The sequence below is a fragment of the Tursiops truncatus genome, chromosome 5 (assembly GCF_011762595.2).
Source record: "Tursiops truncatus isolate mTurTru1 chromosome 5, mTurTru1.mat.Y, whole genome shotgun sequence".
NCBI classification, from domain to species: Eukaryota; Metazoa; Chordata; class Mammalia; order Artiodactyla; family Delphinidae; genus Tursiops; species Tursiops truncatus.
This window is the reverse complement of record NC_047038.1, coordinates 134,797,949-134,824,171: the sequence shown is the minus strand read 5'-3', so window position 1 is coordinate 134,824,171 and position 26,223 is coordinate 134,797,949. Positions and strand designations below refer to the sequence as shown.

The following is a 26,223-nucleotide window of genomic DNA, read 5'->3' as shown; positions in this document are numbered from 1 at the left end:
TGGTGCTGTTCTAAAGATTCCTGGACAGATTTTATAGGGACTTTTTTTTTTGGATGAAGAGATGACAGTTTGGATGCCGGGAACAGCAGACACAGGTCCCAGGCGTCCCCCTGGTGCAGGCGGGCGGGTGGGTGAGAAGCGGCAGGGGGCCATTTCTCCAGCCCCCTTGGCCAGCGTGGCTCAGGGCCTCCCCACCGACGTCGTGGAGTCACGGAGACCTCGTGGCGACCCCCGTGGAGCACGAGCCCTTCCTCCCCCTTCCCCCGCAAGGCCTTTCCGCAGCGATCACGCGTGTTCCGGCCTCAGGTCCCGACTGCTGGCCTGTGGAGGACGGTGACCCAGTGCTGTCTTGTGCAAAGCTTGTCTTCTCCACCCAGCCAGGGACGGCAGTTCCAGGCCAACTCATCCACCGTCTTGGCCTTTTAGTTAAACAACCAGGCTTAGGAGGTGTGGGGCCAGCTCCTGGCCTTGTTCTGTTGGCTTCCTCCCACTCCTGTCCATGGCTGGCCGTGGACCACAAGGTCTGGAACTCCCTTGCAGAACCAATGGAGCAAACACCCACTCCTGATAAACTAAGGTCGCTTGTTACCTGGGTGAGCCGAATATTCTAGTGAGTTTTGCAATCAGAGGTCAGAACTATTCTTCCCCTTCCTACTTTTTAAAAACTCACTTTGCTTAAACTGAATCTTTTTACATTTCTTTGGTGTGGAAGTAAGCAAATACGAATATGTATCCTTCCTTCTTCCACAGGAGGAGGAGTGTGTGCCCCAGGGTCTGCTCCCTCTGTGTGGACTTGGCCGTGGGACCCGGCTCTCCACCCCCACCCCAACCGTGTCCTGCTGGGTGCCTCCAGCAGGAGGGATTGAATTTGCCCCGCCTGTGTTCTCTCCAGTTGTTTCTAGTTCTCTCCTTTTAGCTCACAAGCTACAGTCACACGTTTGCGTCTGTTTAGTTCCAGAAGCGGGATCGGAGTTCCAAGGTTAACAATACTGGTGACTCTCAGAGCTGTGACCAGTTAGTTACCCTCCGTCTGAACCTGCACGGATCTGCGCCTCTGCCTGCATTTTTCTCGTGTGGGCTGTCTTACCTTTTGGATCTTGGCCAATCTGATAGGGGCATGACTTTAATTTGCTTTTCTCTTTCCAAGAGTGAGAGTTAGCATCTTTTCCTGTGTTTAAGGACCATCTTATTTTTGTTTTTCTGTGAACTGTCTGTGTCCATTGCCCACCTTTCCATTGGTTTGCAAATCTTTATTGATTTCTGGTTGTTCTTTATCTATTAGGGAGATTAATCCTTTGTCTGTGATACGAGTCGCTGACGTTTTTGTGAACTTTTCAAAAAGTGCTTGATCACATTTTTGCTACACAATTGAGGTCATACTCTATACATAATCCCGTGTTCTGTTTCTCAGTCTTAACACTGTATCATCAGCATTTTTCTTTTTCAAATGTAGCATTTCTTTAGACCCTGAGAGGGAAACGCAGAGTGAGGTCTTGGGATGCAGAGCGTGTGACGCTGAGTGGTTTGCTCGTGGTGTGGAGGTGATGGCCCAGCAGCGCGGGGAGAGCAGAGTTTGGGGTCAGGAGACATTGGTTCGAGTCCCGCCGTTGCCACTTACTGGTTCCAGCCTTATTAAAGTCTCCTAACTGCAGCATGAAATACGTGGTGTAGTGCCCGCTCTCACAGGGCATCTGTGGACGCCAGCTCAGGTGCATTCTGGAAAGGAGTTAGGTGGGTATTTCTTGGGCGCCCTGTGGCTCTCACCACCAGCCTCCCAGCCTGCACCCAGACGTCAGGCCTTCTAGAACTAGCATCTCTAGTCTCTGAGATTATGCGGTAAAAATGGACAGTTATTTAATATGGTGGAAATCAATTCAGTACAGTCCTGGAATGGTAATCACAAACTGAAAGCTGTAAGTAGGTTGGATAAATGAGAAGAGGCGTCACTTTCTTAGAAACATCATCGTGTCTTTGGGGGAAGCAGGGGGTGAAAAGGGGCAGGAGAATGTGGCGTGTGGATGCTGAGAAGGAAGCTCACTAAACGTCACTGTCTGAGGCCGAACTACGGGTTTGAAATGGAATCTGAAGGCCCTGATCCATTAAGGTCGTTTCCCTGAGGGAGTTCACCCACTGCCTCAGGCCTCAGCTTCAGAAGCTTCTTGGAGCAAACTGTCATTGAGCTTGTTTGTCTTAAGACAATACTTGAGTCTTGGATGGATTTAAAGAAAGAGTGTTCCTGCTGTATTCCTCAGTTTCATTATTTATTTTTAATTTTTCCAGAGAGAGTACAGTCATACGGTTAAATATTCAAAAGCCACAGTGTCTTTTTTTTTTTAACTTTTTTATTTTTATTTTTTTGGCTGTGCCGAGAGGCATGCGGGATCTTAGTTCCCCAACTAGGGATGGAACCCGCGCCCCCTGCAGTGGAAGCTCAGAGCCTTAACCACTGGACCGCCAGGGAAGCCCCCAAAGCCGCAGAGGCTCAGTGAATCCCTGCAGCACGCTGACCAGCGGCCTGGCTCTGCGATAAGCACTTTGCAGTTAACCCTCAAGTCAGCACTCGTGAGGAGGGTCCCGCTGTCATCCCCGTTCTGCAGGTGGGGGGTTGCCGAGGAGCACAGAGGGAGGTGCTTGCCAGGCCGCACGGCTGGGAAGAGGCAGGGCGCAAACGCAGGCTGCCCGGCCCGAGCCTGCAGCTCCCTTGCTCTGCGGCCCTGGCAGACGTGCATCAGGTGGTGTCAGGAAGCCCTCTCCCTGTGCCCTGGAGGGAGGGGCCCACTTGCTTCTCTCTCCCAACAACCCAGCCCCCTGCTCCAGATGGTACCAGGCTTACAGCTACATGTCTTTCTAGACACACTCTGTGCAAATACAATAAAATCCAGAGTTTTTTCCTTGTGTCTCCTTTTCAAAAATACATACAGTAGCTTTCTATACACAGCGTTTTATACTTCTTTTTTCCAGTTAAAGTGATGTCCTAGCGCGTATTCTGTCATCACATGAGGAGAGTTCCCCATTCGGGGTTGTATCCGTGTAGCACCTCATTGTAGGGATGTACCATCCCATGCTGACACTTAGCTCCAGTCCTTTACTGCTCCAAACGGTGCTGCGGTGGATCCCTTTTTGTGCGTAATCAATTTGGACCGATGTAAGTTGATCTGTAGGATTAATTCCTGAAGTGGAATTGCTGGGTCAAAGAGTATGTGAGTATGTGTGTTTGTACCCATCTCTCTCTCTCTCTCTCTCTCTCTCTCTCCCACTCTCTCTCTGTTTTCCTTATTTTGGCCCCTGCCCTGCAGCACTGCCTCCCCACTCCTCCCCCGCCTGCTCGCCTGTACCCATCTCTTCTAGGGATAATAGTTTACGACCAAAGATAGGTACAGCTTCTACTTAGTTTGACTTTCCCATTTTGCAAACACAAGATCTTATGGAAAGAATCATGCTTTTAACCTCTGAAAACCTCTAGAAAAACTGACCTCTAGAAACCTCTAGGGAAAAAGAATCATGACCTTATCTGTGTGCAAGTTAAATGGATCTAGAATCAACTCATGTATGAGGCTGTGTCTTGAATGTTTACTTCGAAATTCATTCACTTACCTGTTATGAGTAAGACAGTTTCCCTGGGTGGAGGAGAGGCTGGGAAACCTTCCCTTCAGGAAAAGCTGTGGAATCATGTTGATGCAAGTTAGCTTTGAGCGGAGGTGAAAATTACGTCTCAGCCGTCCTGGGATACAGGGATGCATATCGATGGTTTGGGTTATGCCGACAAGAGTGTGAAAGAACTAGCTCAGGGAATAGTGAATTAACGCATGCGTGGAGGTGGATCGCAAAGCTGCTTTTTAAAAAAATAGCTTCTAGACACAGGAAAAGAATTAGTAGTGCTCTTTTAAGAATTCAAGGAACCCTTTTGGAAAATATGAGCCGTAGTTAGAAATTCTGTACGTTTTTAAAGAGGAGAAAGGGAAGAACCTGTTGATAACCACAACGGAACCTGGGAAGCCAGCGAGGGCGGCGTCCTGGCTGGTGCAGTGCCCCTCAGGGACACCTGCCCACTCAGCGTCACTCTTGCCTCGAGAGAACTTGCGCTTTTCCCCTTCAGACTTTGCCAGCAATCTCTGAACGTTCTGCCGATTCGAGGTGCGTTTGTGCTGCTTCCGTATCACAGTGCAGACTCCCTGTAGGAAGGCGAGGGGTACCACGCAGGGATGGAAGTTGGTCCACGAAGGTGGCTGTCCTCTTCGTACCCGGCTGAGGTCACCTGTTCTGAGTTGTACTCTGCACACCCAGTAGATGGTTTGTGTCAAGAGTCGGAAGGCTGAGACCTTGGAGGTCATTCTGGCCGCAGTCCGTCTCTTACGGAGGAGGGGGCACTGGGGTCAGATGCTCGTCCGGGCAGGGGGCCAGGTGTCTGGCATGCAGCCTGGCCGCGGCCAGGGGCTGTGGGGACCGGGAGCGCCACACAGACTCCACCTGCTTCCGAGTCCTACTCGACGTCACCCCGAGCTCAGGAATGATGGGTGGGATCCATCTTTCCTCTTCGGTGTTTCACAGTTCCCTGTTTGTAGCTCCCAAACCTCAGGCTGTGTGTTGACTCATGATGTTCTCTCTTTGCTGTGTGAACGTATTACATGAAGGCTGTGTGGTGTGAGCTCGTGACCGGCGTGGACATTCATAGCGCTGTCTCGGTGGGAACCGTGCTCCCGGCCACCGGCGGCCTCCCTACGCGTCAGCCTCCACCGCCAGCTCGTTAGGACTGCTCATATCTGGGATGATGTAGAGGGGACTTCTGGCCTTGACACTGGGCAGCAACCTCTTATCCTACAGCCCCCAAATCCTAAAACCTCTGAAAAAAAATTTGAAACTGACCTGAACTATTCATAATAGTCTCTTGATAATCCGTTTAGCATAAACATGCATCCCTTGGGCTGGTGAGATTCTAATTTGTTCGACGTTGGGGTTTGATTACACCTCAGGCCCTAAAGGAGCTGTTATATAATATGTGGTATAAGCTTCTTTCTAAAATTAAAAAAAATTCCGAATTCTGAAACATCTGGACCCAAGGATCTCAGTTAAGGGACCGTGTATCTGAACTCACCTTTGAGGCCTGCGTTACAGTTATGAAAGTGCTTTCATCCTTATTTTCTGTCTTTCCCAGCAGCCTGGTGAGGCAGGTAAGGGCTGCATTGGGGGACAGCTGAGCTTTGGAGTCGGTGCCTTCCCAGAGTCACCTGGGGTGAAAGTGGCCGCGCTGGAGCTGGGAGCTCAGTCTACCCTAGAGGGTCACCCATTTTCCAGGTGTCACGTCGTCTGTGACCTTGCCCCACGCTTCACCCCCGCTAGGCAGACTTGACCTCTCCTTCCTTCTGTAGATGTTTATCTCCATCCCCGTGACAGTAGCGTTACCGATTGGTCTGTGCGTTGGCCCTTCCATGTCGGATTGTAAGCATTTTGAGGTAGGCACCGATCTCATTGATTTTGCTCCCCGGTGTCTTTCATGGCAGCTGGTCAGGCCGGATGCAGGCGTGGTCACTGGGGCTCAGGTTACAGTGCTTTTTGCCAAGCCAGGCTGCCGACAGTGGGGATTGATTCTTTCAGTCCACGTTTCTTTTACAAAAGCAATAAAGGATTTACCTTTATTTATCACCTGCTTTCTTTTTCTTTTTCTTTTTTTTTGCGGTACACGGGCCTCTCACTGTTGTGGCCTCTCCCATTGCGGAGCACAGGCGCGCAGGCTCAGCGGCCATGGCTCACGGGCCCAGCCGCTCCGTGGCATGTGGGATCCTCCCGGACCGGGGCTGGAACCCGTGTCCCCTGCATTGGCAGGCGGACTCTCAACCACTGCGCCACCAGGGAAGCCCTATCACCTGCTTTCTTAAAGACAAAAAAAAGTTGCAGCCAATATCCAATATAAATTTCTTCTGGGAAAATAACAGCGGGGTGCGTTTAATTGGAATCGTTTAAAAACTGTACCTTTAGGTTCTTATTATGTATTAAAGCCCCTGATGAGAATCTGAATCTTTAAGTACTTTTTCACTATGCTCTTGACCCCAGGACAGCAATTCAGAGGTGAATTTTTATGTAGGTCTTCTGAAACTAGAAACCAGGCAGTCTGTGGAGCTGAAGTTGTACCAGTGCAAAATAGAGGAAGAAAGACAAATCAGCTCATTTGCAAATTACTTTTCCTGCTAGCCATCTTCCTGAGCTACTAACCTAGGAAAAAAGAAACAAAGAATTCCAAATATGTTACTGCCATGTATCTACGTAATTTTTTTTTCTTGCAGTAAATAGCTTGCTACTGGGCGGGAAGTAGCACCCATTTGTGCTGACACGTTTGTGCTGGCGGGGTGAGCTCTGATCGCCATCTCATCAAACACAACTTCCCTTTCTCCTCCACCCTGCTGATCCTTTATTTTCATGGCGGGAAAACGTCACCTTGAGCACAGTGAGTTCATGGGAGCAGTGGCCGTACCCAGGGCCTGGAGCTGCTGGGCAGATGGATGGATGGTGTTTGCCAGTCTTTGTTGTGACCGTCATTGTCGGTTTTGTTGATTCTGTGGTGTTTCATATTCCTTTTTCTTGGACCATTTAAAGTTCCCTAGCATACCTGACTCTTTAAACATTCACATTCTCAGATCACAAGACGGTCTTTCAACTCCTCCCGTGAACTTGACTTTGACGATTTTTGTTTCCTTGCATGAGAGCCAGAGGAAGAATATTTTTGAGGTCTTCTTCTCTCATAGACCGTGGTTCCACCGGACGTACTGAGCCCACTTCCAGCCTGATTCCTGCAAATGTTCAGGGGAGGAATCCGACGCCCACCCTGCAGGTCCCGGGGGACAAATCACTGCAGCAAACCTGACACCTCCTGGCCTGGTCCTTGCCAGCTCAAGGCCTGGAAACCCTGGGTGCGCAGGTCAGGGCCCCTCTGCATTTCCCAGAAGATGGTTTCTCAGGCAGCTTCAGTCCTCTCCTAGCACAGGTCTGATCGTGTCAGTCGCTCTCTCAGGAGGCTGGAATGGCACACACCCCATCGCTTGTGGAGCGGACACACGTTCCTTGACGTAGCAGTCAGGGTCCTGCTCCGGAAGTCCTGAACTTCCCAGTTCTGTGCGGTCCTGCTGCAAGAGCCCTAGCCTAGCCGCCCCACCCCTGGACACCGTGCCACTCGACCGTGGGCCTGTGCCCTGCCCTCGGCCTGCAGCGACTTCCCACTCGCCACCACGCCCGAGCCTGGCCACCCTTCACTCCTTCCAGTCCAGACGCTGCTTCTCCCGGGCACGTCTCCTGTTCCTTGTCCTCTTGTTTTCTCTGGTCACCGACGTGCCTGCCTCTTCAAGTTCTTAGGAATAAGGACATTTCTTATTTGTAGTATCCACCCCCTTCCCCCCGAGGGCCAGCATTCCTTGGCTTTCCTGCGCTTGTAGCCCGCAGCTCCGATCTCTGCCCCTGACATCACACAGCCATCTTCCCTGTGTCTGTGTCCAGATTTCCCTCTTAAGAAGACACCAGTCCTTGGATCAGGGCTCAGCCTGATCTAGGATGGCCTCGCCTTGATGACATCTGCAGAGACCCTGTTTCCAAACAAGGTCATACTCACAGGTACCAGGAATTAGGAACGGGACATCTCTTTCGGGGGGACACAATTCAGCCGCAGCACATGGCTATATCTACCTTAAAGACGATTCTGTTTTCTCTACTTACAATCATTTGAACGATTATTGCTTGTCACCTTTCAGGTAAGTGATTGAGACTTTGGTTCCTCACTTTGCGCTCTTGATGACCAGTTCCAGAAACAAGATCTGGTTTAGTTCCAACCGGGCAAATCTTCACATCATGGAATTTTAAAACTGGAAAGGGTCTATCTAAGTACTTCCGTTGAAATTTTACAGTAGGGAAGGGTAGACAAACCGTCTTACTTTCTTCTGCCTCAGGTCGTACAGCTGTGACCATAAAGTAGACAAATAATGCCGTGTCCCCCGATGCCAGGGGCAGTGATCTTCCCTTGCTTTCAACAAAAGCCAAGACACAGGGTGTTTCTGATGAGAGTAAGTGTCTCTACAGCTGTAGCCAGATATTTTACGGCAAAGGCCCAAGGCTCATTTTTCAGCCTCTTGCAATCCTGCAGAGAGTCGCCCTCAGCACAGCTCCAGGAACGGTGTCTGGGGGTTGGGGTGAGTGTGGGCACGAAGGGAATATGTACGGCTGTGGCCACGGGTGACTCGAGGGTGGCACGGAGGAGCCCGCGGCGTGCTGGGGGGCCGCACCTGAGCGCCTGTCGTCCTTGTGCCGCGCGGCGAGGCCAGAGCCCAGGGGGGACCCAAGCTTGCTTCCTTCGGAAGCATCGTTTAACCGCCTGCATTTCCTGTCCCGGGTGACTGGACTGTGACTCCCTCTAAGGTCAGAGACGGGGGACGCCAGAATTACAATTAGGTGTTAAATCAGTGACGCTATTCATGTGCAAGAAGAAAAATAGAGTTTTCCTCGTATTTTAGAAAATGCTTTATAAAGTATTCGGATGGTCAAAAAGTTGGACCATCTGACATACATGGTTTTCCTTTCCCACGTCTTTTCTTTTCATCTTTTTAAATTGAAAAATCACGTGAAATGTTTTATAGGGTGTTGTGATCATTATTAAATTGTAGCTCTTCCAGAGGGGCTGTCCTCAGTTCGACTGACATTTGAGTCACTGTTAACCCTCAGAAATAAGGACTGAGCAGGTTGCTTTGGAAATGATAACGCTGTTTTGACAAGATGTCATTGTTGGGGCAAAACAGATTGAGCATGAAAACAAAAAGCCATGAAATCTTTGTCGCTTTTTCGATGTTAATCACTTCGACCTGTGTACTGTGCTTTAGTAATCGCAGAGGGTGTTTTTAATGACCTGGTGTAAAATGTCAGGGTTCCTTCGGGACTTTTGTCGGGTTGGGGTGACAGAGAGCTGGCTGACGGCTCCCCTCTGCTTCCTCTGGTGACTCGGTTCTCAGGTCAGCTCTCAGCTCACGACGGCTATAAAACAGGCCCCGACTGCGCAGCCCAGTGTGGGTTAGGGGGACGTGTCCAACCAGCCGGGCCTGGACCGAGAGCAGGAGACGACCAACTTCTGAAACAGACTTGCCGAGTTGTAGCAAAACCAGCACCAGGGCTTCCCTGGAGGCGCAGTGGTTGAGAGTCCGCCTGCCGATGCAGGGGACGCGGGTTCGTGCCCCTGTCCAGAAAGATCCCACATGCCGCGGAGCGGCTGGGCCCGTGAGCCATGGCCGCTGAGCCTGCGCGTGTGCTCCGCGACAGGAGAGACCACAACAGTGAGAGGCCTGCGTACCGCAAAAAAAAAACCAGCACCAAGGGTGCCGGGCCTGGCAGCTTAGAGCACAGGCTGTTGAGAAGGTGCAACCAGCACTTGATGTTTTGGAGGCTAGGATTTAAGACAACAGATCTGCTCCCCGAAAAGCATGTGTTCTGTGTTGACTACCACAGCCTGAAAAGGAGAGGACCAGTGATGCGCAGTTCGTGGTTGGGGACCAGCTGCTGTAGCGATGTTTCTAAAAAGTCGTTAGCATGAACAGTTCTTTCGGTAATTATTAGCATTTCGGAGCGCTTACCTGCTTCAGCCGCTGTGTAAAGCACTTTCATTTAGTTTCTACGGCAGCTTTGCGAGCTTGGTGTTAATATGTCCATCGCACTATTGGAGAAACGGATCTCAGAGGATGTGTATCTGTATCCACATGTGTGTGACTTCAGTCTGTTACACCATCTCTTAGTTTTACAGTGTGATGTTGTCTGTCCTCTAACTCTCCGTCTGCCACCACCTTCCTCTTCTGTGCTCGCAGCGCCTGGCGCCCGCCGGCCTCTATCCACATGAACCTGCCGCCGGTACCCATCCCCTCTCCTCCCCCCGGCTGCCGTCACTCTAGCCTCGGTTTGAAGGACCCAAGCTCTGAAGAGTAAATTCTACCTGGCCCTCCTGCTTCTCGTCTTAATCCGCCCCAGCCCTCTTTTCCTTAGAGCTGCAAATTGGGAAAGTGCAGGCTGAGTTTCCCGACCTGGTCGCCTGCGCTCAGGGATGAGCTGGCCCTTGCTGCCACCTGCCCACCGCCCTCCGCAGCTCGCTGTCTCCCTCTGCCTGTCTTTTCCTGCATCTCCTCCATCCCGTCCTCTTCCTGCTGTGTCCTTCATTCCCACACTTTACCTCTCTTTAACTCCTGCTTCTTCAAGTCCTGCTTAAATGTCCCTTCCTTAAATCCTAGGGACTTCCCTGCCGCTCCCCAGCACCGCTTAAACTTGAAAATATGAGTCTTACCACATCCTTTTCTTTCTTGCACTTGGACATCTGTAGTTACACGTGAGGACTCGCCCAGTGTTCCGCACTGAACTGTGTCCTCCCTGAGGGCAGGGACAAAGTCTGCTTCGTTAAACAACTGCTCGCTCTCTAGCTTCGAGCACAGTGACGGTTACACAGCAGGCACTCAGATCTGTGTCGACTGGTTAACAGACACATAACTTAAGAGGCCCAAAGCAGAGCATCTTGATGGTTGCCCTTTCTTAGTCCTCGCGTTCTGATTTCACTTGTTGCTCGAGAACGAACCTGCGTTCGGAGCAGTTTTGTCCCAGTGGCTTTGGGTTGGCTTTATCGCCGATGGTCATTTTCCGCCATTCAGACGCTGTACCATGATGCACTTGGTTTTCCAAACTTCTGTGTCAGACCAGCCACGATACAAGAAAAGGCTAAGTTTCAGGACACGTGAGCCCTCTCTGTTTGTCCTGAGCCTGGGTGGGTGGGAGAGGAAAAGCGAGGGCTCCCCTGACAGGCTGCAGGTTCCTGGCCCGATGGTGCAGAGGCGTGAACGCTCCAGAGCCTCCGACCTCAGCTGTGACGCCCCCAGAACCCAGGCGCCGGGTTCAGCTCCCTCCGCAGCCCTGGCCGCTCCTGCCTGATGTCTCTGCCCAAAGTTGCTTTGGAAGGAGAAGCTTTCTCTCCAGTGGTTTATCATCTCAGGAGCCTTCCCAGCCTTGGTCATGGGCACTGGCCCATCGGAGTCCACGGACAGGGCCGTGTGCCCGGGTCTGTGGGGATCACGCCTTCTGCACACTGGGGCTTCCGTGTGCAGGCGGACACCGGCTGGGAGACTTGTCTGCCTGCGACCATCCCGAGCGTCGCCGCTAACACGACTTCTTTCTCTCTTGTGAATCCACAGTTGGTCCTGTTCGGAGTTGGACCTGAACGAGATTCGCCTGATAGTTTACCAGGACTGTGAGAGGAGAGGCAGACAAGTCTTGTTTGACTCTAAAGCTGTTCACAAGATCGAGGAGGCGGCAGCTCAGGTAGGAACTATGGATTCGCTTTCGTCCTTTTTGTTTGTTCGTCCATTGCCTGCTCTTTGGGCTGAATTGCACAGCGCCGTCAGTGGTTCAGAGGAAACACGGGCAGAGGTCCCTCCGCCCACCCCATTTGCGTTCTTATTAATATACACAGGTGAGACTGTTAGCGAGTCATCGTGCAGATGTTAAGCATCGTACTTTAGACATTACCAGAAGTGACTTTGCTGGTAAGTTGCAATCCAGTAGGATTCTGATGCCAAGTGTGTGCCGTTAATGGGAAGACTGAGAATGCTAAAATTCATGAAGCGCTCGCCTGAAGGGAAGGTCTGGTATCACCCATAGATAGTAAGAGGTGATACATAGCACGGGGTTAGACAGAACTGGAGCGCTTTCCTGGCCACGGGGCTGCAGGGTGCTAACATGCACTGTCGTCTGCAGAAGGGCCTGCAACCCAAGCCTGTTTGACCAAGGAAGTTTTATTTCCTTTTTATAGTGGAGGGCGGTGTGGGGGTAGTAGTGGTGGTGATGGTAGAGGTGAGGGTGGTGATGGAGATGATGGTGATGGAAGTGATGGTGGTGGTGATGGAGGTGTTGGTGGTGATGGAGGTGATGATAGTGATGGAGGTGATGGTGGAGGCGATGGTGATGGAAGTGATGGAGGTGATGGTGATGGAGGTGATGGTGGCGGTGACAGAGGTGATGGTGGTGGTCGTAGTGCTGGTGGTGGTGGTATGGGGCGTGGAGGTCTGAGGGTGGGTAAAGTGGGGACAGAGCAGCTCTTGATCCCTTGGAGCCAGAATGGGAAAGGTAGAGTGATGTGTCCAGGCAGGAGCAGGGTCTAGTCCTTCCTGTGAGTCTTCAGGGTGGCCATCCAGTGTACTTCTGACTTGTCGCCTTTCAGCAGTTATTCAGATGTCTACAACTTAAATAAATCCCTTTGTGTTCCTTCTTTTCATGTTCAGTAACCTGATACCTGTACTGACCGAATCCTGGCAGTTTAGAGAATGTGCAGCTAAGTAGCTGAATAGTTTATGTCAGGGTCTCGGTCTCGTCAGGGCTGAGGTCTCGTCCTGCTTCTGATACGGTTGTTTCTGCGGGAAGGAAGTGTCTGGTTAAAGGCGGTTTAGCTGAGCAGATCCCGTGGTGCTTTCACGTGGAAGCTGGCCAGGTAGCTAATCATTACAGCCATTGCTGGGCTTGTTAGGTGGGTGGCTGGAGCAGGGGGGATGAGAAGTCTCTCGGTGATTCAGCGAAGGCTGCCATGGTAGATTGGTATTAGTTCAGGTGAGCCAGCACTCGGCCCTTTGTTTGGTGGACCGCACACGGCTTCCCCCTGTTTTCCCACATCACTTCCTGTCTCCCCAAGGCCTTGCACAGATGGTATAGTTGCACACCCACGCTCCGTCACTAGGGTTCCTGATGGTGGTAGCAGGTGGAGGGAAAAAATTCTCACCGGTTTGCAAAAATAACCGGAATCCTGTCTGTAGGAGCAATGATGACCCCGGAGTCTGGAACAGAAGCTTCCTGGGATGGACGCACTCATTTCCTCACAGAGGCAGCTGGGCCCGGGGAGGCTTGGAAACTGCCCAAGGCTGCAGAGGGAGTCCAGCGGGGGCTCTGCTCACTGTACCGGGAGCTGTCGCCAGTTGTGGACGGCGCGGCCAGTGGGCCCAGCAGTGTGGGGCGGGTGTGGACCGCGTGTCACTCCGGGCCCTGCAGGGCCGTGGATCGCCATCCCGCCCGCGACCGCTAGGGGCAGGCTTCCTGTTCCCCTTCTGTTCTTCCCCCATCTTCAGCCCCCCACCCCATGGGCAGGCACGAAATGTCAGGAGTCAGCAGCAGGCACGTGACTGCAGGCATTTGCATTCGACCATCAGTGTGACTGTCACACTGGAGATCAGACAAGCTGCACTTGCATTCATGTTTTTCCAAGCAAATCTATGCACAAAAAAGCAAAGAAGACTCAGGATAGAAACAACGCATCACGGAGGGTACAGGCTGCTTCTGCAGGGAGTAGTGCATCTTGGCCTAGGAGGAAGGGAAACGTTAGTGAAGGTGTATCCTTATGCCTCTGTGTCACTGTCATAAAAATCTGCCATGAACTCCATGAAGGGAACGTGTAGTAGCTAATCCTCTACAAGCCGTGACCTTTGAAGGCCGTGTTGCCTCACATGCTGTGTAATCACAGCAGCCCCCGTTCCAGCATCTTGTCCTCATCTTTCACAAGCTTGACCTCATGACTTTCTCTAAAGCCGTGCGGGGGGAGGTGTGTCATTAAAGCACGTGCTGGTCTTTCCAAATGAATAAATGCTTCTGCCTTCTCAATTCCGTTTGCTTGGGGAAAATTTAACTTTGAAGCAATGTCTGTATCCTCATCAATTTTATAGATTATGACTCTACCTAGTACTAAAAAACCCTCTAACAACCAGAACAGAGGTCAGAGCTCATCGATGATTTTAGAATATGAATTGAAACGTCAAGTGTTCTTGGGGACTTCCCTGGTGGTCCAGTGGTTAGGACTCTGTGCTTCCAGTTCAGCGTGCCTGGGTTCAGTTTCCGGTCAGGGAACTAAGATCCTGCAAGCCGTGCTGCCAAAATAATAATAATAATAATAAAAAAATAAAGAGAACAGTCTTAATACATAACCCACCACCTCTGTCACCCTTCTCAGCATCTTCCTCTTCCAAATGTTATAGACTCACAGGAACCACTCTTTTGTCCTCGTTAAAAAGAAAACAACAACGTCCCGGTTTTTCTATGCAGCTGAGGCTCAACAGAACAGAGCGATGTGAGAAAGGGGCCCCCAGTGAGCGTGTGCTGGGGAGCCCGGTATGCTCAGCGGGGGCGGTGTGTTTACCCTCCTCTCCCTGTTCACCCAGAAAGCGGAGGACGTCCCCACGAAAACACCAGCCAAGTGCTGTCAAGGCGGTGGCAGCGGCAGCCTCTCTTCCCACGGCTCTTCCGGGGGATCTTTACCACACGCCAAGGAGCAGCTTCCAAAGTACCAGGTACAACCACCCTTGCGTGCGGAATGCCCCGTAGGCTGGAGCCATTTACTGCCATTTCTCCTCGGGGATAATGGCTGCTTGAGGGCCCCGTCCCTGGGATAGGAGACTACGTATCCAGAACCCTGCTCAGGACTCGGTGATGGCCTCTATGGGAAGGGAATCTAAAAAGAGGGGATGTGTGTATAACGTGTAACTGACTCACTTGGCCGTACAGCAGAAACTAACACAACACTGTACATCAACTCTACTCCAATAAAAATGGAACAAACAAATAAACAAAAACCCCCCAAAACGGGCTCTTAGGTGTTTCAGGCCAGTGCTGTGCTCACACTTTGGCTTTATCTCTTGATAAAAACTATAACGGAGCAGCAATGATCCCGTGAAACACACACCGAATGAAGAGAAATGTTGCAAAGGAGGTAAACCCTCCTGTTCTGCTTCCTTGGTGGTCAGAACCAGATTAATGCGCATGTGTTTTCCAGGTTTTTTTCTAAGAGCTCTGAGGATTCTGGGGATGAATATTGTCATCCTGAGAAAGTAGCACTTGCCGTGGAAGGAAGAAAGGCTTGTATAGGAGCAGCTGGGAAGGCAAGACCCAACTGGAGTGGCAAGTGTGAAGGGCTGGTATACTGAGAAGTGTTGGCCAGCTGGGCGCAAGGAAAGAGGTTTCATAAATATTGAATAGCAGAAGGGTACTACCTGATGGAGGATATATGAGTGTTTATTTTTATCTTCGGAGCTATGAGGAATTCTGTCTGCCGTGTCGCTGACACAGCAAAGCCAGGGAGGTGTATACCAGCAGCCACAGGTGTATAGAATGTTGTTCGTTTCACGGTCAGGATCGCTGCTGTGCGTCTGCCCTTATTCCACAGAGCTGCCGGCTCTCAAAGCAGTATGTGGTTACAACAGCATAGAGTGAAATTTTCAGCGAGTTGAGAATTGCAGTTGGCACGTGGACCTTGTACCCCAAGAAAAAGCAGGTTCAGAAATGGAGGTGATGGGTGGAAGTTATTCATAAAGAAGGTGAAAGCCTGTTAGTTTCTGTCTGCAGGAAGCGAGAAGAGGTTGGTAGCAGGCTCGTTAAATCAGGCGGATAGATGTCTGCTCCTCTTTCCTCCTTTGCAAGCAGGTGTAAGTAGGTGTGTATATGTGTGTCCGTGTGTGTGGATATATACGTGTATGCGTGTGGATTTGGAGTTGAAAGGCTGATTGCCATGGTTTTGCTTGGGTAGAAAGCGAGGCAGCAGAGAGTCTGGCTGGTGGCCTGGGTCACAGGAGTTGGAGGTACGGTTTCAGTCAGGCCGTGCAGGTGTCATGCGCACTGGTTTGGTTGACACTCACATCCATCCTCAGTGTGCATCACCACCACTTACAGTGGGAGCTGAGCATCCTGTATCCAAACGCATGCACCTGTGTGTCATCATATGTTCACAGTACGCACAGTGTTACGTCATGTGAGTGAGGGCGTTTGGCTTCCAGCCGCCTGAGCTCCAGGGGAGTCCAGGCCCCGAGATGAAGGTATGGGGGTTCCCGTCGGGAATAACTGGAATCACAGCAGCGGTTGAGGACGCAGACAGTGACCTTGTACAAGGGATGACTTGAGAAGGTAGAGATTTAAAAAGGAGAGCAGTGCTTCCCTGGTGGTGCAGTGGTTGAGAGTCCACCTGCCGATGCAGGGGATGCGGGTTCGTGCCCCGGTCCGGGAAGATCCCACGTGCCGCGGAGCGGCTGGGCCCGTGAGCCATGGCCGCTGAGCCTGCGCGTCCGGAGCCTGTGCTCCGCAACGGGAGAGGCCACGGCAGTGAGAGGCCCGCGTACCGCAAAAAAATAAATAAAAAATAAAAGGGAGAGCAGGATGTGAGGGCGATCTGGCTGCGACATCTGTCACCCCATTGATCGCCAGGGTTGATTCGGCCGATCGGGCTGGCTAGGCGGGTGTCCCCTTCCTCCCTCACCGTTCCAGGTGCATCCCTCCCGAAGCTGCGCGCTCGGTCGGAGAGGACGACCTTCCGCGATAGAGGAGGACCGTTCTTCGGTCAGGGGTATACAAGTAGCTGCGCTCCCCTGCTAGAACCTGCAGACAAGCTCTCAAGGTCCATTTGTGGGAGAACGTAGGGTAGTCGAGCTTCCAAGACTCCAGACACATCCAAATGAGGCGCTGCACGTGGCAGTCTGCCTTTCTAAAAAAAAAAAAAAAGTAATTTAAAAAATATAAAAAGGAGAGCAATTATGTGCGTCAGATACCGTGAGACGTTTAATAGAGCAAACTGGGAAGCGCCCATTGGCTGTGACAGGAGCCGTTTGAATAGCGGGGGATGGGGGAAGGTGCCGTCCACCCTCTGCGGTGATAAAGGGGACGCCGAAGACTGGTCAGAAGCTAGGGGGTCAAAAAATTTAAAAATGTTTCAGTCAAACTTTGGGGTGACCAGACTGTCGGTTATCTTTTGGACCCACGAAACCCTGCCCACACCGACTGGCATTTTTGTTCCACACGTTGATTTTGGTTGGATAACCCTGAGCTATATTTCATTTCAGGATGTGTTCTTAGTATCAGGAGGAGTTACTCTGCCTCTTCCGTCACTTAATCTTTCTATTTAGACTTTGTAAATGGGGACGATGAAAGTCATTGTTTCTCATAACCAGATTAAAAGTGAACTCTGGTAAAGCGCTTGCATCCTGTACGAGGATATAGTGTATAAAGAAGAAATCGTGAACATTAGTGATAATTTGGGGAAAAGAGTAGGCAGTCATCATTGTAGATTAAGATTGTAAATTGATCAGTTGCTGCTTTGAGAAATGGTTCTAATTACCAACAAAATTGCACATTATTTTCTATCGTGTTGTACTCGACACGATTTTGGTTTCTTGCACGTCTGGTAGTACACGCGCCCCGCCTCTGATGTCAACATGCTTGGGGAGATGATGTTCGGCTCGGTCGCCATGAGCTACAAAGGCTCCACCCTGAAGATTCACTACATACGGTGAGTTCCGTCCCCTGCTCGTGAGACGTGGCTTGGGGATGATGACTCCATTCAAACATGCGCAAAACTGTTATGCAGTAAAATAATAATCTAAACCTTGTCATCTCGTATTTGCTAGCACTTGATACCTTTTGCATATCTTTAGCAGTTCAAATAGTCTGACATTTTCTACATCACTCTGACCTTGAATCAGCTTAGCAGGACAAAATCCTAAGCTTTAGCTAAGTACCGTAATTGAAAAATGCGTACCAAAGCATTTTGAGTATCTGCTAGGTTAGTAATAGCAATATTTTTAATCAGAGTTATTCAAATATTTTAAGTTTAAAAAGTCAGAATTTCACAAATTTTCCATTTTCAGATTAAAGTTTCTCGTGATTTTTTCCTTGTACTGAGATACATATTTTTTCAAATTATTGAACGCATGCCGAGTTTTATTTTTGTTTCTAGGGAATGGTGTCTAGAATAAAAGTTTCTGCAAGAAGCAGAATGTGACGACATTAAAGAACACGTTCCTTATCTGCATGTCAGGATAGAATTTAACTCGCTGGAAGCACAAGCTCTACGATGTGTGAAAGGAAGCCTTTTCCCAATCCTGCACTTATAACCTTCTGTCTGTTCATCTGTGCCACATGGCAGGTGGAAAATATACCCTGAGAAAAAAACAAACTTCTGCTTTGCAATATTTCTGCGAAGCGAAGTTTGTACATCTGAAATATTTACTCCCAAGGAAAACGGCCCTGGCAGTGTCTCCATAGCTCTCTCTCAGGGTTTTAACATTCTTGGGATTTTAAAATGATAAAATTAGAAAAAAATCTAGACACCCCATTGATACAGTGATTTGAAAAATGCACATCTCATTTTCTGTAAAATAAGATATAGAAATGAATAAAAGCTTGAGAAAAAGTTAAAAAAAAAACAAAAAAACCCCCATGCATCTCTCCCTCTTCTGTCCGTTTGTTTTTTCTCCAGTTCTCCTCCACAGCTGATGGTTAGTAAAGTCTTCTCCGCCAGAATGGGCAGCTTCTGTGGGAGTACAAATAAGTAAGTGCGGGATTTTCCCCCTCCCCTCCCCACCCCCCCCCCCAATTTTCCAAGTGGCTGTTTCTGGGTAGAGTCGTTCTTTGAGGGCCATAAGGCTTTTTGAAGTTAGAAGCAGGATGAGTCCACATTAACAAAGGGGTTTTCAAGGTGGCCTTTGTCCAATACATAGTGAGTATGAAGAGGCCTTGGACCTTAGCAGGTGGCCTTAAAGACAAGTGATGGTCTACATACATATATTGGGGGTCTTCACCTGTTAACCCACTCTGTTCCTACTGCCAGTCACCATGTTCTCATTCCCTGGAAAATGAAAAGTGAAGGGGAAAAGGATATTATTTCATCTTATAAAAAAAAATCTTGGGAATTCCCTGGCGGTCCAGTGGTTGGGACTCTGCGCTTCCACTGCCGAGGCCCGGGTGTGATCCCTGGTCGGGGAACTAAGATCCCACACGTGGCACGGCCAAAACCAAAACCAAAGCAAAACAAAACTAAACAAAAAAATCTCACCTGTCAGTCTGCTCGTTTATTTATTTCTGAAGGAATGAGGCACAGGGTGAGTTTCCCAAGCTGAGAGGCACCTGAATGGCAGGAGGGATCGTCTGTCTGAGCCATCCGTGTAACCTCTGTGGTCGGTGAGGACTCAGGCCAGGCAATATTTTGATTTTCACTCCCGAGTTTTTGTTTGTTTGTTTGTTTGTTTTTTGGGTTTTTGGCGGTACGCGGGCCTCTCACTGCTGTGGCCTCTCCCGTTGCGGAGCACAGGCTCCGGACGCGCAGGCTCAGCGGCCATGGCTCACGGGCCCAGCCGCTCCGCGGCATGTGGGATCTTCCCAGACCGGGGCACGAACCCGTGTCCCCTGCATCAGCAGGCGGACTCTCAACCACTGCGCCACCAGGGAAGCCCACTCCCGAGTTTTTTTCCCCCTCTTAATTTTACACTTCTGTGTCGACTAAGAATACTTAAATGTCTAACTTAACTCTTAGTCTGGCACAACTGTTCATATATTTTGAATTTTTCAAGCAGAAATATTTCACGTACTTCTTTTTTGAATAAAACAGCAGAACATTTATTACACTTGGGTAAGTTTGGAAGAAATGTTTATTGTAAATTAAAGGGGTATTCTTAGGGGTCAAATGAAGGCTGCTATTTTTTACAATCCTAAGAAATTAAAAGTATGTTCCTCTTCAAATTTGGGTACCTTTGAGTAAGTCTGCTTACTTTTCAACAGAATAATGAATTTACTTTTTTGAGCATTTAACGCTGGATTGTCATGACTTAAGCCAGTATAGGAATTGATATTTATTTTTTTGTGAGGTATTATTTTTCTGACCCTTGATATTACCTGAACATTTATTATACTAACTCCCTCTAATTAAATCTCAAGCTCAGATTGAAGTAAAAAGTATTTTGGCTTCATTTTGCTATATTATCCTCGACATCTTTATTTCATTTGTTAACAAATACAATAAATTATTAAAAGCTGCTTCTCTCACGTGTGTTTATGAGTAATTCTAACTTTTAAGAAGTTGTGAAATCAGACTCCTGTAAGAATCATAATTTCTGTTATATGCTCCTCCTGAAAAAGGTTGCTGAATTGCTCATGGATGTTAACTAAGGGTTAAAATGAATTTCATTTTGAGGGTTTCTGTAAAATTACCCTTGAAATGAATAGCCGTATCCTAGGTATCAGTCACCAGAGGAAGATTTTAGAATTCGGTGTCCCTCATTACATAATACTGTGAAATTGTCTGGAATGTGTCATTTAGTTCTATAGGTTGAACTCCCTCCCAGAGCCTCTCTTGTCTTTTCCTGCAACAAATTCCCCTAAAGTTTAAGTCTCTTCGGTAGATGTGAGACATTATTAATTCATGAAGAAAAAGTTGTCTGTTAGCAAACAGCTTTGTTCGTCCCTTGATGTTTTTCTCCTCTCTCTCCCTTCCTTCCCTCTCTGGACTTAGCTTGCAAGACAGCTTCGAATACATCAACCAAGATCCTAACCTGGGGAAACTGAACACAAATCAGAATAACCTGGGCCCCTGTCGTACTGGAAGTAACCTAGGTAAACTCCGCCACGTAAGCGGGGCCTTGCTTTCCGGGTCCCGCCGCCGTGGGTGTCCGTTTTGCTTTCTTTGAGTTTGTGGTGGTGTTTTGCTGTGGCATTATCTTTAATCTGCGTTTATTTCTGTGTGTGTACTTTGTCCGCCCCCGTGTGTGTCTCCGCCCCAGGTGTGCTGCAGGGATGCGGCAGCAAACTGCCCCCGGGGGCGGCTGAAGGAGGACCGCTCCGGCTCAGCCGCAGTGCCTCTTTCTTTGCAGGTTTGTGTGGAATGCTGAGTATGGTGCGACCTGCACACGTTAGTAACTCCTGGGCAGGTTCTTAGAAACAAATCTGTTGGGCGCCTCTCTAGAAATCCAAGGGGCTCGTGAGATGTTTAGTTCCACATGCTGCCGAGCGCCTGGCGTTCTGAAACCTCCACCCCAGAACCCCTGTTGGAAACGTCTCTGCTAATACCCCCGCGGCGTAAGCCGGTTTGGATCTGAAATGAGCCCTTCGTGTTTCTAAGAGGATAACATCTTCCGATTTTCCTCGGCCTCTTCCGCTGCCGTGAACTGTTTCTCTTTGCCGTGGCATCTTTGATCCATTTTTCACCTGCACCCTTACCTGCACTGTCTCTTCAAAAGTCACTCTAACAAGAGCATGGAAGACGGGCCTCTCCCTCCCCCCTCCCTCTCTCTGTCCGTAGCATTTAAGTAGTTCAAGTGTACTTTCCAGCTTCTTTACAGGTGTAGCCACCTCCATCTCTGGGTAGGTACATCCTGAGACCGGCCTGGCCGTCTAGCCCAGGCTGCCGAATGTCTGCCGCAGGCTGGCGTGATTAACTAGCGTGGGAGCCTTCATTGCTAACGTTAGGGGTTGTGTTTACCGCAGACGGTGTTCTGCATTCTGCTTTTCACCGTAGCCGAACTATGCTAGGCACCCTATTTAACTGACTGACAGCCTCCTGCCTACTTCCAGGTGAGGATAGCATGTTTATATACTCTCTTTAAAATTGTGAAAATAAACACGCTTCACAGAGTAGCTGGCAAGTGTAGTAATCAGGCAGAGCGGCGGGCTTCTCGTGCACCAGAACGCTTACGGTAGCAACGTGGGAGCTACCGTTTAGCTCAACAGTACACAGTTGAGACCAACGTAAAGCATTCCTGGAAGTCTGCAGTCCTTTAGAGTGTTTTCCTAGCACCTCTGCAGTAGTGTCGTGTACGGGTGTATATGGAAAAGAGGCAGAGGAAGAGATATTTGAAAATGAATATAAGTGTTTCTGTCTGCCAAGAGAGGGTTTATAAAACACAGAAGGGTTTTTTAAATTCCTGAAATGGTTTTCAAGCCTTTCTCTTCTCGAGGTTGCCTGTAGTTACTGCTGAAACTGATTATAAAGCATTTTGAAAGTACTTATTAATATTTTGCAGTATTTCAGTACATTGAAACTACTGAAATACTTAAATGCTATTTAACTACTACTAATGAGGAAAATGGCTGAAAGCGTCTGCTCGAGGATGTCTGCTCGTCGTATGAAGTGTCCTCACAGCTGATGACTCGGCTTCTTTTAGAGGCGAGAGGCCCTCGGAAGAGCCTCTGTAGTGCTGCCGGGGGACAGGCACGGGCAGGTGGTCGCTGGCCTCTGCCCCCTCCTTCCCCCGTCTTTTCTGAACTGCATTCTGCTTTCCCGTCCCTCCCTGTGTGTCCTCGTGCGGTCACCGCCAGCGGGCATAAAGCGAGCGCAGGCGGTCTGAGCAGCCCGCCTCTGCGAGCCCCGTGACCAGGTCTCCTTGCTTCCTGCAGTGCACAGCACTCCGGTCGACATGCCGAGCAGAGGGCAGAGCGAAGACAGGGACAGCGGCATCGCCCGCTCAGGTACGTGCTTTCCTCTTGCTGGCAGCGCCCGTGGAGCGAGCCCTTCCTCTGAGATCTGGGTGTGACGTGCACAGGGACGGCTCCCGCGAGACGAACGTACATCAAGCAGCGTGCCGCTAAAAAGGGGGGAGCCTCCTTGAGCCAGTGGCCCTGGGACCTTCTGGGTCCTGAGCACCCAGCCAGGGGAAGGACAGTGTGCATGGGAATCCCTCTGGCTGTGACCATGGGGGCTGTCCGCTGACCTGCTTCTGTCCTGGAGTCGGGACGCTCTAGATTTTGTCTCCTGTACCCCTTCTCTCCTCATGTCAGGGCTCTGGGCCTCCTTGAGCAATAGAAATTGACTAGAGGCCAGACAAGAAATTGAGGCAAGGCTTTATTGGGGCCCCTGCTGCACCATGAGGGAAGGAGACCAAAGGACAGGTTCCCTTGCTGGCTCGCTTCCTGAGCGGGGATGAGCTAGTTCCTTATAAGGCGTGAGGGCAGGGGTGTGCCCAGGGGTCAGGCCAGAGGGGCGGCTTAGGTGTTCTGCCCGCCCCTTAGGTGGTGCTGAGTGCAGATGGCGTGTGCAGTGCCCTGCTTTTGCTCCTGAACCCCTGTTTTTGCTCCAGCCTCTTCAGAAGTGGCAGTTGGGTTTTTTGGTCTCTTTGTATCTTTTGTCCATAATGTGCCCCAACTGTGCGTGCCCCCAGTTATTTTCAGTCCCTTATAGTTTCTTTGTATCTGTGGGTGGAGGAGAGGTGTGTCCAGGTGCAAACCCTGCAGCAGAGGGTCCCAGGTTCCACTCTAAATTGCTCCTAAGACGAGTGTCCCTTGCCCTTTGAGAAGCGGGACAGTTGAGGGCCGCGTTGGCATTGAAGTGAAAGGTCAGTAGCAGCCGGATCTGAACGGATCTGAACGCTTTCTCGGGAGGAGGGGGCAGAGGTGAACGTGACGCAAATGTGAACTTTGGCTTTGTTGGCAGCTCGGCCCCTGAACCCGCCGTGTCTCCTTTGAGGCTCCCGCCCTCCTGTTGGGAGTCCACGCAGATGGGGGGCTGGCTGCACGGGGCCCCTGGGGGCCTTCTGCTCCCCTTCTGTCCCGGGAGCAGCTCTGAAACCCCCGGGTCAGCCCTGGGAGGGTCACCCTCCACCAAAGGCCGCTCGTGTGCCCGCTGTGGCTGGTTCCTCACATCGCCCGCACTGTGTGGACCAGGGTCCTCGTCCTGGAGCAGAGCAGCGACAATGACTGTTTGAACTGAATTCGCAGTGGAAGATGGAGAGAAATTACAGCCACGGTTACTCCTGTTTTCTGTAATTTGTAACTTCCTGTCTGCAGAGTTGAGAGACGGGGCAAATATCTTCAATAGATTTGTTTTTCAGAACAGTGGTAGGTTTGCAGAGCAATAGAGACGGTCGTGGGGAGCTGCGGTACAGCCCCCCGTCATTAACACCTTAGCCCGTGAGACGGGGCGGTCAGTTGTCACGTCTGTTTGACTCTGCTGGGCTCAGGCAGTTCCTCAGACTCGCTGTGTTTTGTGACGACCGTGACAGTCTCCGGAAGTAGCAGCCAGCTGTGGGAATTTGTTCAATGCTCCGCACGTGAGTGGACCGCGTTTTGGAAGAGAGGTCACGGAGGTTCAGTGACACTTTCGTTGCCCCCGACCAAGGGTATGTGCTGTCAGCGTAAGTTAGGACCGCTGATGGTGGCCTTGGTCACCTGGCTGGCACGGTGTCTGTGTGGCCTCTCCCCGTCTGCTGCGGGCAGGGCCCTGCGTCAGCGGCTTGGAGCTCTTCTGCGCGGCAGCCTGTCCTCCTTCCTCATCCGTCCAGCCAGTCAGTCGTTCATATCAATATGGACTCAGAGTGCTTACTTTACCCTTCAGGTCACCCCAGAACTGCTTTATTTTGTCGCTCACGTGGCTCCAGCTTTGGCCGTGGAAGCGCTTTCCATTGGCTCCAGTGTTTCTTTAACGTCTCTCACTCTGTGTGTGTGTGTGTGTGTGTGTGTGTGTGTGTGTGTGGAGCGCTTCCTCGCTTTCTGGCACTGCAGGATGCTCCAGACGTGCCTCATGTATGTCCTGCCCCATCCCTAGAATCAGCTGTGTCTCCGTGTTGCCCTGTCCTTTCACTGGAGACGGAATTAGGTCCCAGGGTCTGGACCCCAGATACGCTTGTTGCACCTTGATGCCAGCAAGCAGGAGTGTGGGTTTGTGCCGGCTGTGTGTCTGCGTGTCTGTGCGTACTGCTGTCGGCGACGCCCGCACCTACGTTCATCGACGCGTGAGTGCTGCGGATTTCTCCGTGTTGCCCGCCATCTGTGAGCCCGTGGGCCGTCCCACCCTCCCCGCCCGGCTTATCTGCAAACCGCCCCCCGTGGCGAGACACCCGGCTCCCGGCCTGCCGCGCGTTTAGGTAATGGATTCATCGCAGGGCACACACAGCAGCGTCAGGGTGCTTACCCCAGTGCTCCTGTGGGAAACGCCTTTTTTAAACGAGAGAGCAGTGCTTGTGTGCAGTTCCTCTGACCTTTTGTCCCGCAGACGTCACTCGTTGCCAAGGTTACCTAGGCTGGCGCCTTTGGAGATGGGGAATGTTTGCAGCTGTCAGTACCAGGCCAGCAGAAGCTCTGAAGTCACAGCTGACACCAGTTCATCTTCATGATGAACGGGCTGCATGGCGGCTGCGCCAAAGCTCTGAACACACAAGTCACATCTGAAGAGTGACCTCAGAGTCTTTTTCTTCCCCAGTAGTTCAGTAAAGAAGTAACTTTAGAAAAGCTTCTATGTTTGTTTTTTGCTTTTTAAATCATCCTCTACAGAGGGGAACTCGATCCGGATGAAGAGTCTGAGAGCACACAGTACGGTTCCCCGGCAGAAAGACAAGACACCGAGGGTCTCTGTCGCCCTCTGCCAGCCCCTTCCCCGCACCTGTCTTCCGCCCGCGCCAGGGAGGAATGTTGTGGGTGCTGACCGCGTGCCCCTCGCGCACCGTGTGCCCCGGGGCTGCAAAGCGCTGTCTGGGTTTGCACTCCCGAGGGCCCTCTGTTGTAGGAGAGCTCAGTTACTGTGGTGGCTTCCACAGTTGGGCCAGTTTGCTACAGTCGAGGTGAAGGGAAGGGGTTGTCAGGGTAGCCCTGAGTCAGGCCATGAAGCCACATTTATTACATTTATTGAATAACAATCTTGTACCCCCTAGGCTGGCAGGCTCTGCCGGAACTGGGGCGATGTAGAAGATGAGTGACCCTTAGCACCCGCCCTCAGGAAGCTCCACGTAAACCCAGAGTTAAAACAGCGGGCGAAGAGTGCTGCCTCACCCGCCCTGTGGGAGCCGGGGGCCTGGGGGTGGCGCCTGGGATGGGGGTGTTCGAGGGACGACAGCTGGGAGGGAGGAAAGAACTGCATCAGCGTCGAGCAAAAGCGCCATTTCGGAAGCTCGTTTGCGCAGGGGTGTAGGTCCTGGGGCTGCCCGGGTAAAATGTGCCCGCAGCGTCAGGGACTGGGGGGCGGGGGGGGCGAGCCTCATCACAAAAGGCACCGGCGCCCTGTGAGCCCTTGGACTTAGTCTTGTTCGGGGCAGCTAAAGGGGGAACCTGATTGGCTCCATATTTTAGGTCTATTTGGTGCCTCGCCAACTGCTCCAGAAAAAACTGCACCCATATATTCGCTGCTAAAGTAGATCAGTTGGGCAGGGGGTACAGGACTGAGGGAGGTGGGCAGAAGACAGATTTTTTTCCCATTAACTTTTTCTCCCCCGAACTCACCGCTCTGTGTGTGTGTGTGTGTGTGCGCGCGCGTGCACACGCATGTGTTTGTAAAGCTAGTGTAAAAGGATTATCTGATTTAGCATAAAATTTTTAAAAACAGTTCATTGGGTTTTTTCCCCTTTCCCTTTTTAGAATAGTACCTGAGAAGAACAGCCAACTTTTTTTTCTGGGTTATTCAGTAGCTTTACTATAATAAGAGAGGAAATCAAATCTTAATTCTGAGCTGTGCCT

At 50.7% G+C, this 26,223-nt stretch overlaps 1 protein-coding gene across 13 annotated transcripts in view; it reads left to right on the top strand.

Moving 5' to 3' along the window:
* FNIP2 (folliculin interacting protein 2) overlaps positions 1–26,223 on the top strand; it is a 135,963-nt gene that overhangs the window by 47,043 nt on the left and 62,697 nt on the right. For 10 of the 13 annotated variants that reach the window (XR_012332203.1, XR_012332202.1, XR_012332201.1 and 7 more), the window contains exons 2-8: positions 11,190–11,316; positions 14,193–14,321; positions 17,202–17,302; positions 18,272–18,343; positions 20,300–20,400; positions 20,568–20,657; positions 22,180–22,251. Coding sequence is in view for 10 of the 13 variants with exons in the window: in XM_033857414.2 (XP_033713305.1) it covers positions 11,190–11,316; positions 14,193–14,321; positions 17,202–17,302; positions 18,272–18,343; positions 20,300–20,400; positions 20,568–20,657; positions 22,180–22,251 (692 nt within the window). In the remaining 3 variants the exon portion in view is untranslated. Of the gene's footprint in view, positions 1–11,189; positions 11,317–14,192; positions 14,322–14,803; positions 17,303–18,271; positions 18,344–20,299; positions 20,401–20,567; positions 20,658–22,179; positions 22,252–26,223 lie in introns of those variants that run through there. The other 3 variants (XM_033857417.2, XM_033857415.2, XM_073805612.1) reach the window with 2 other exon arrangements.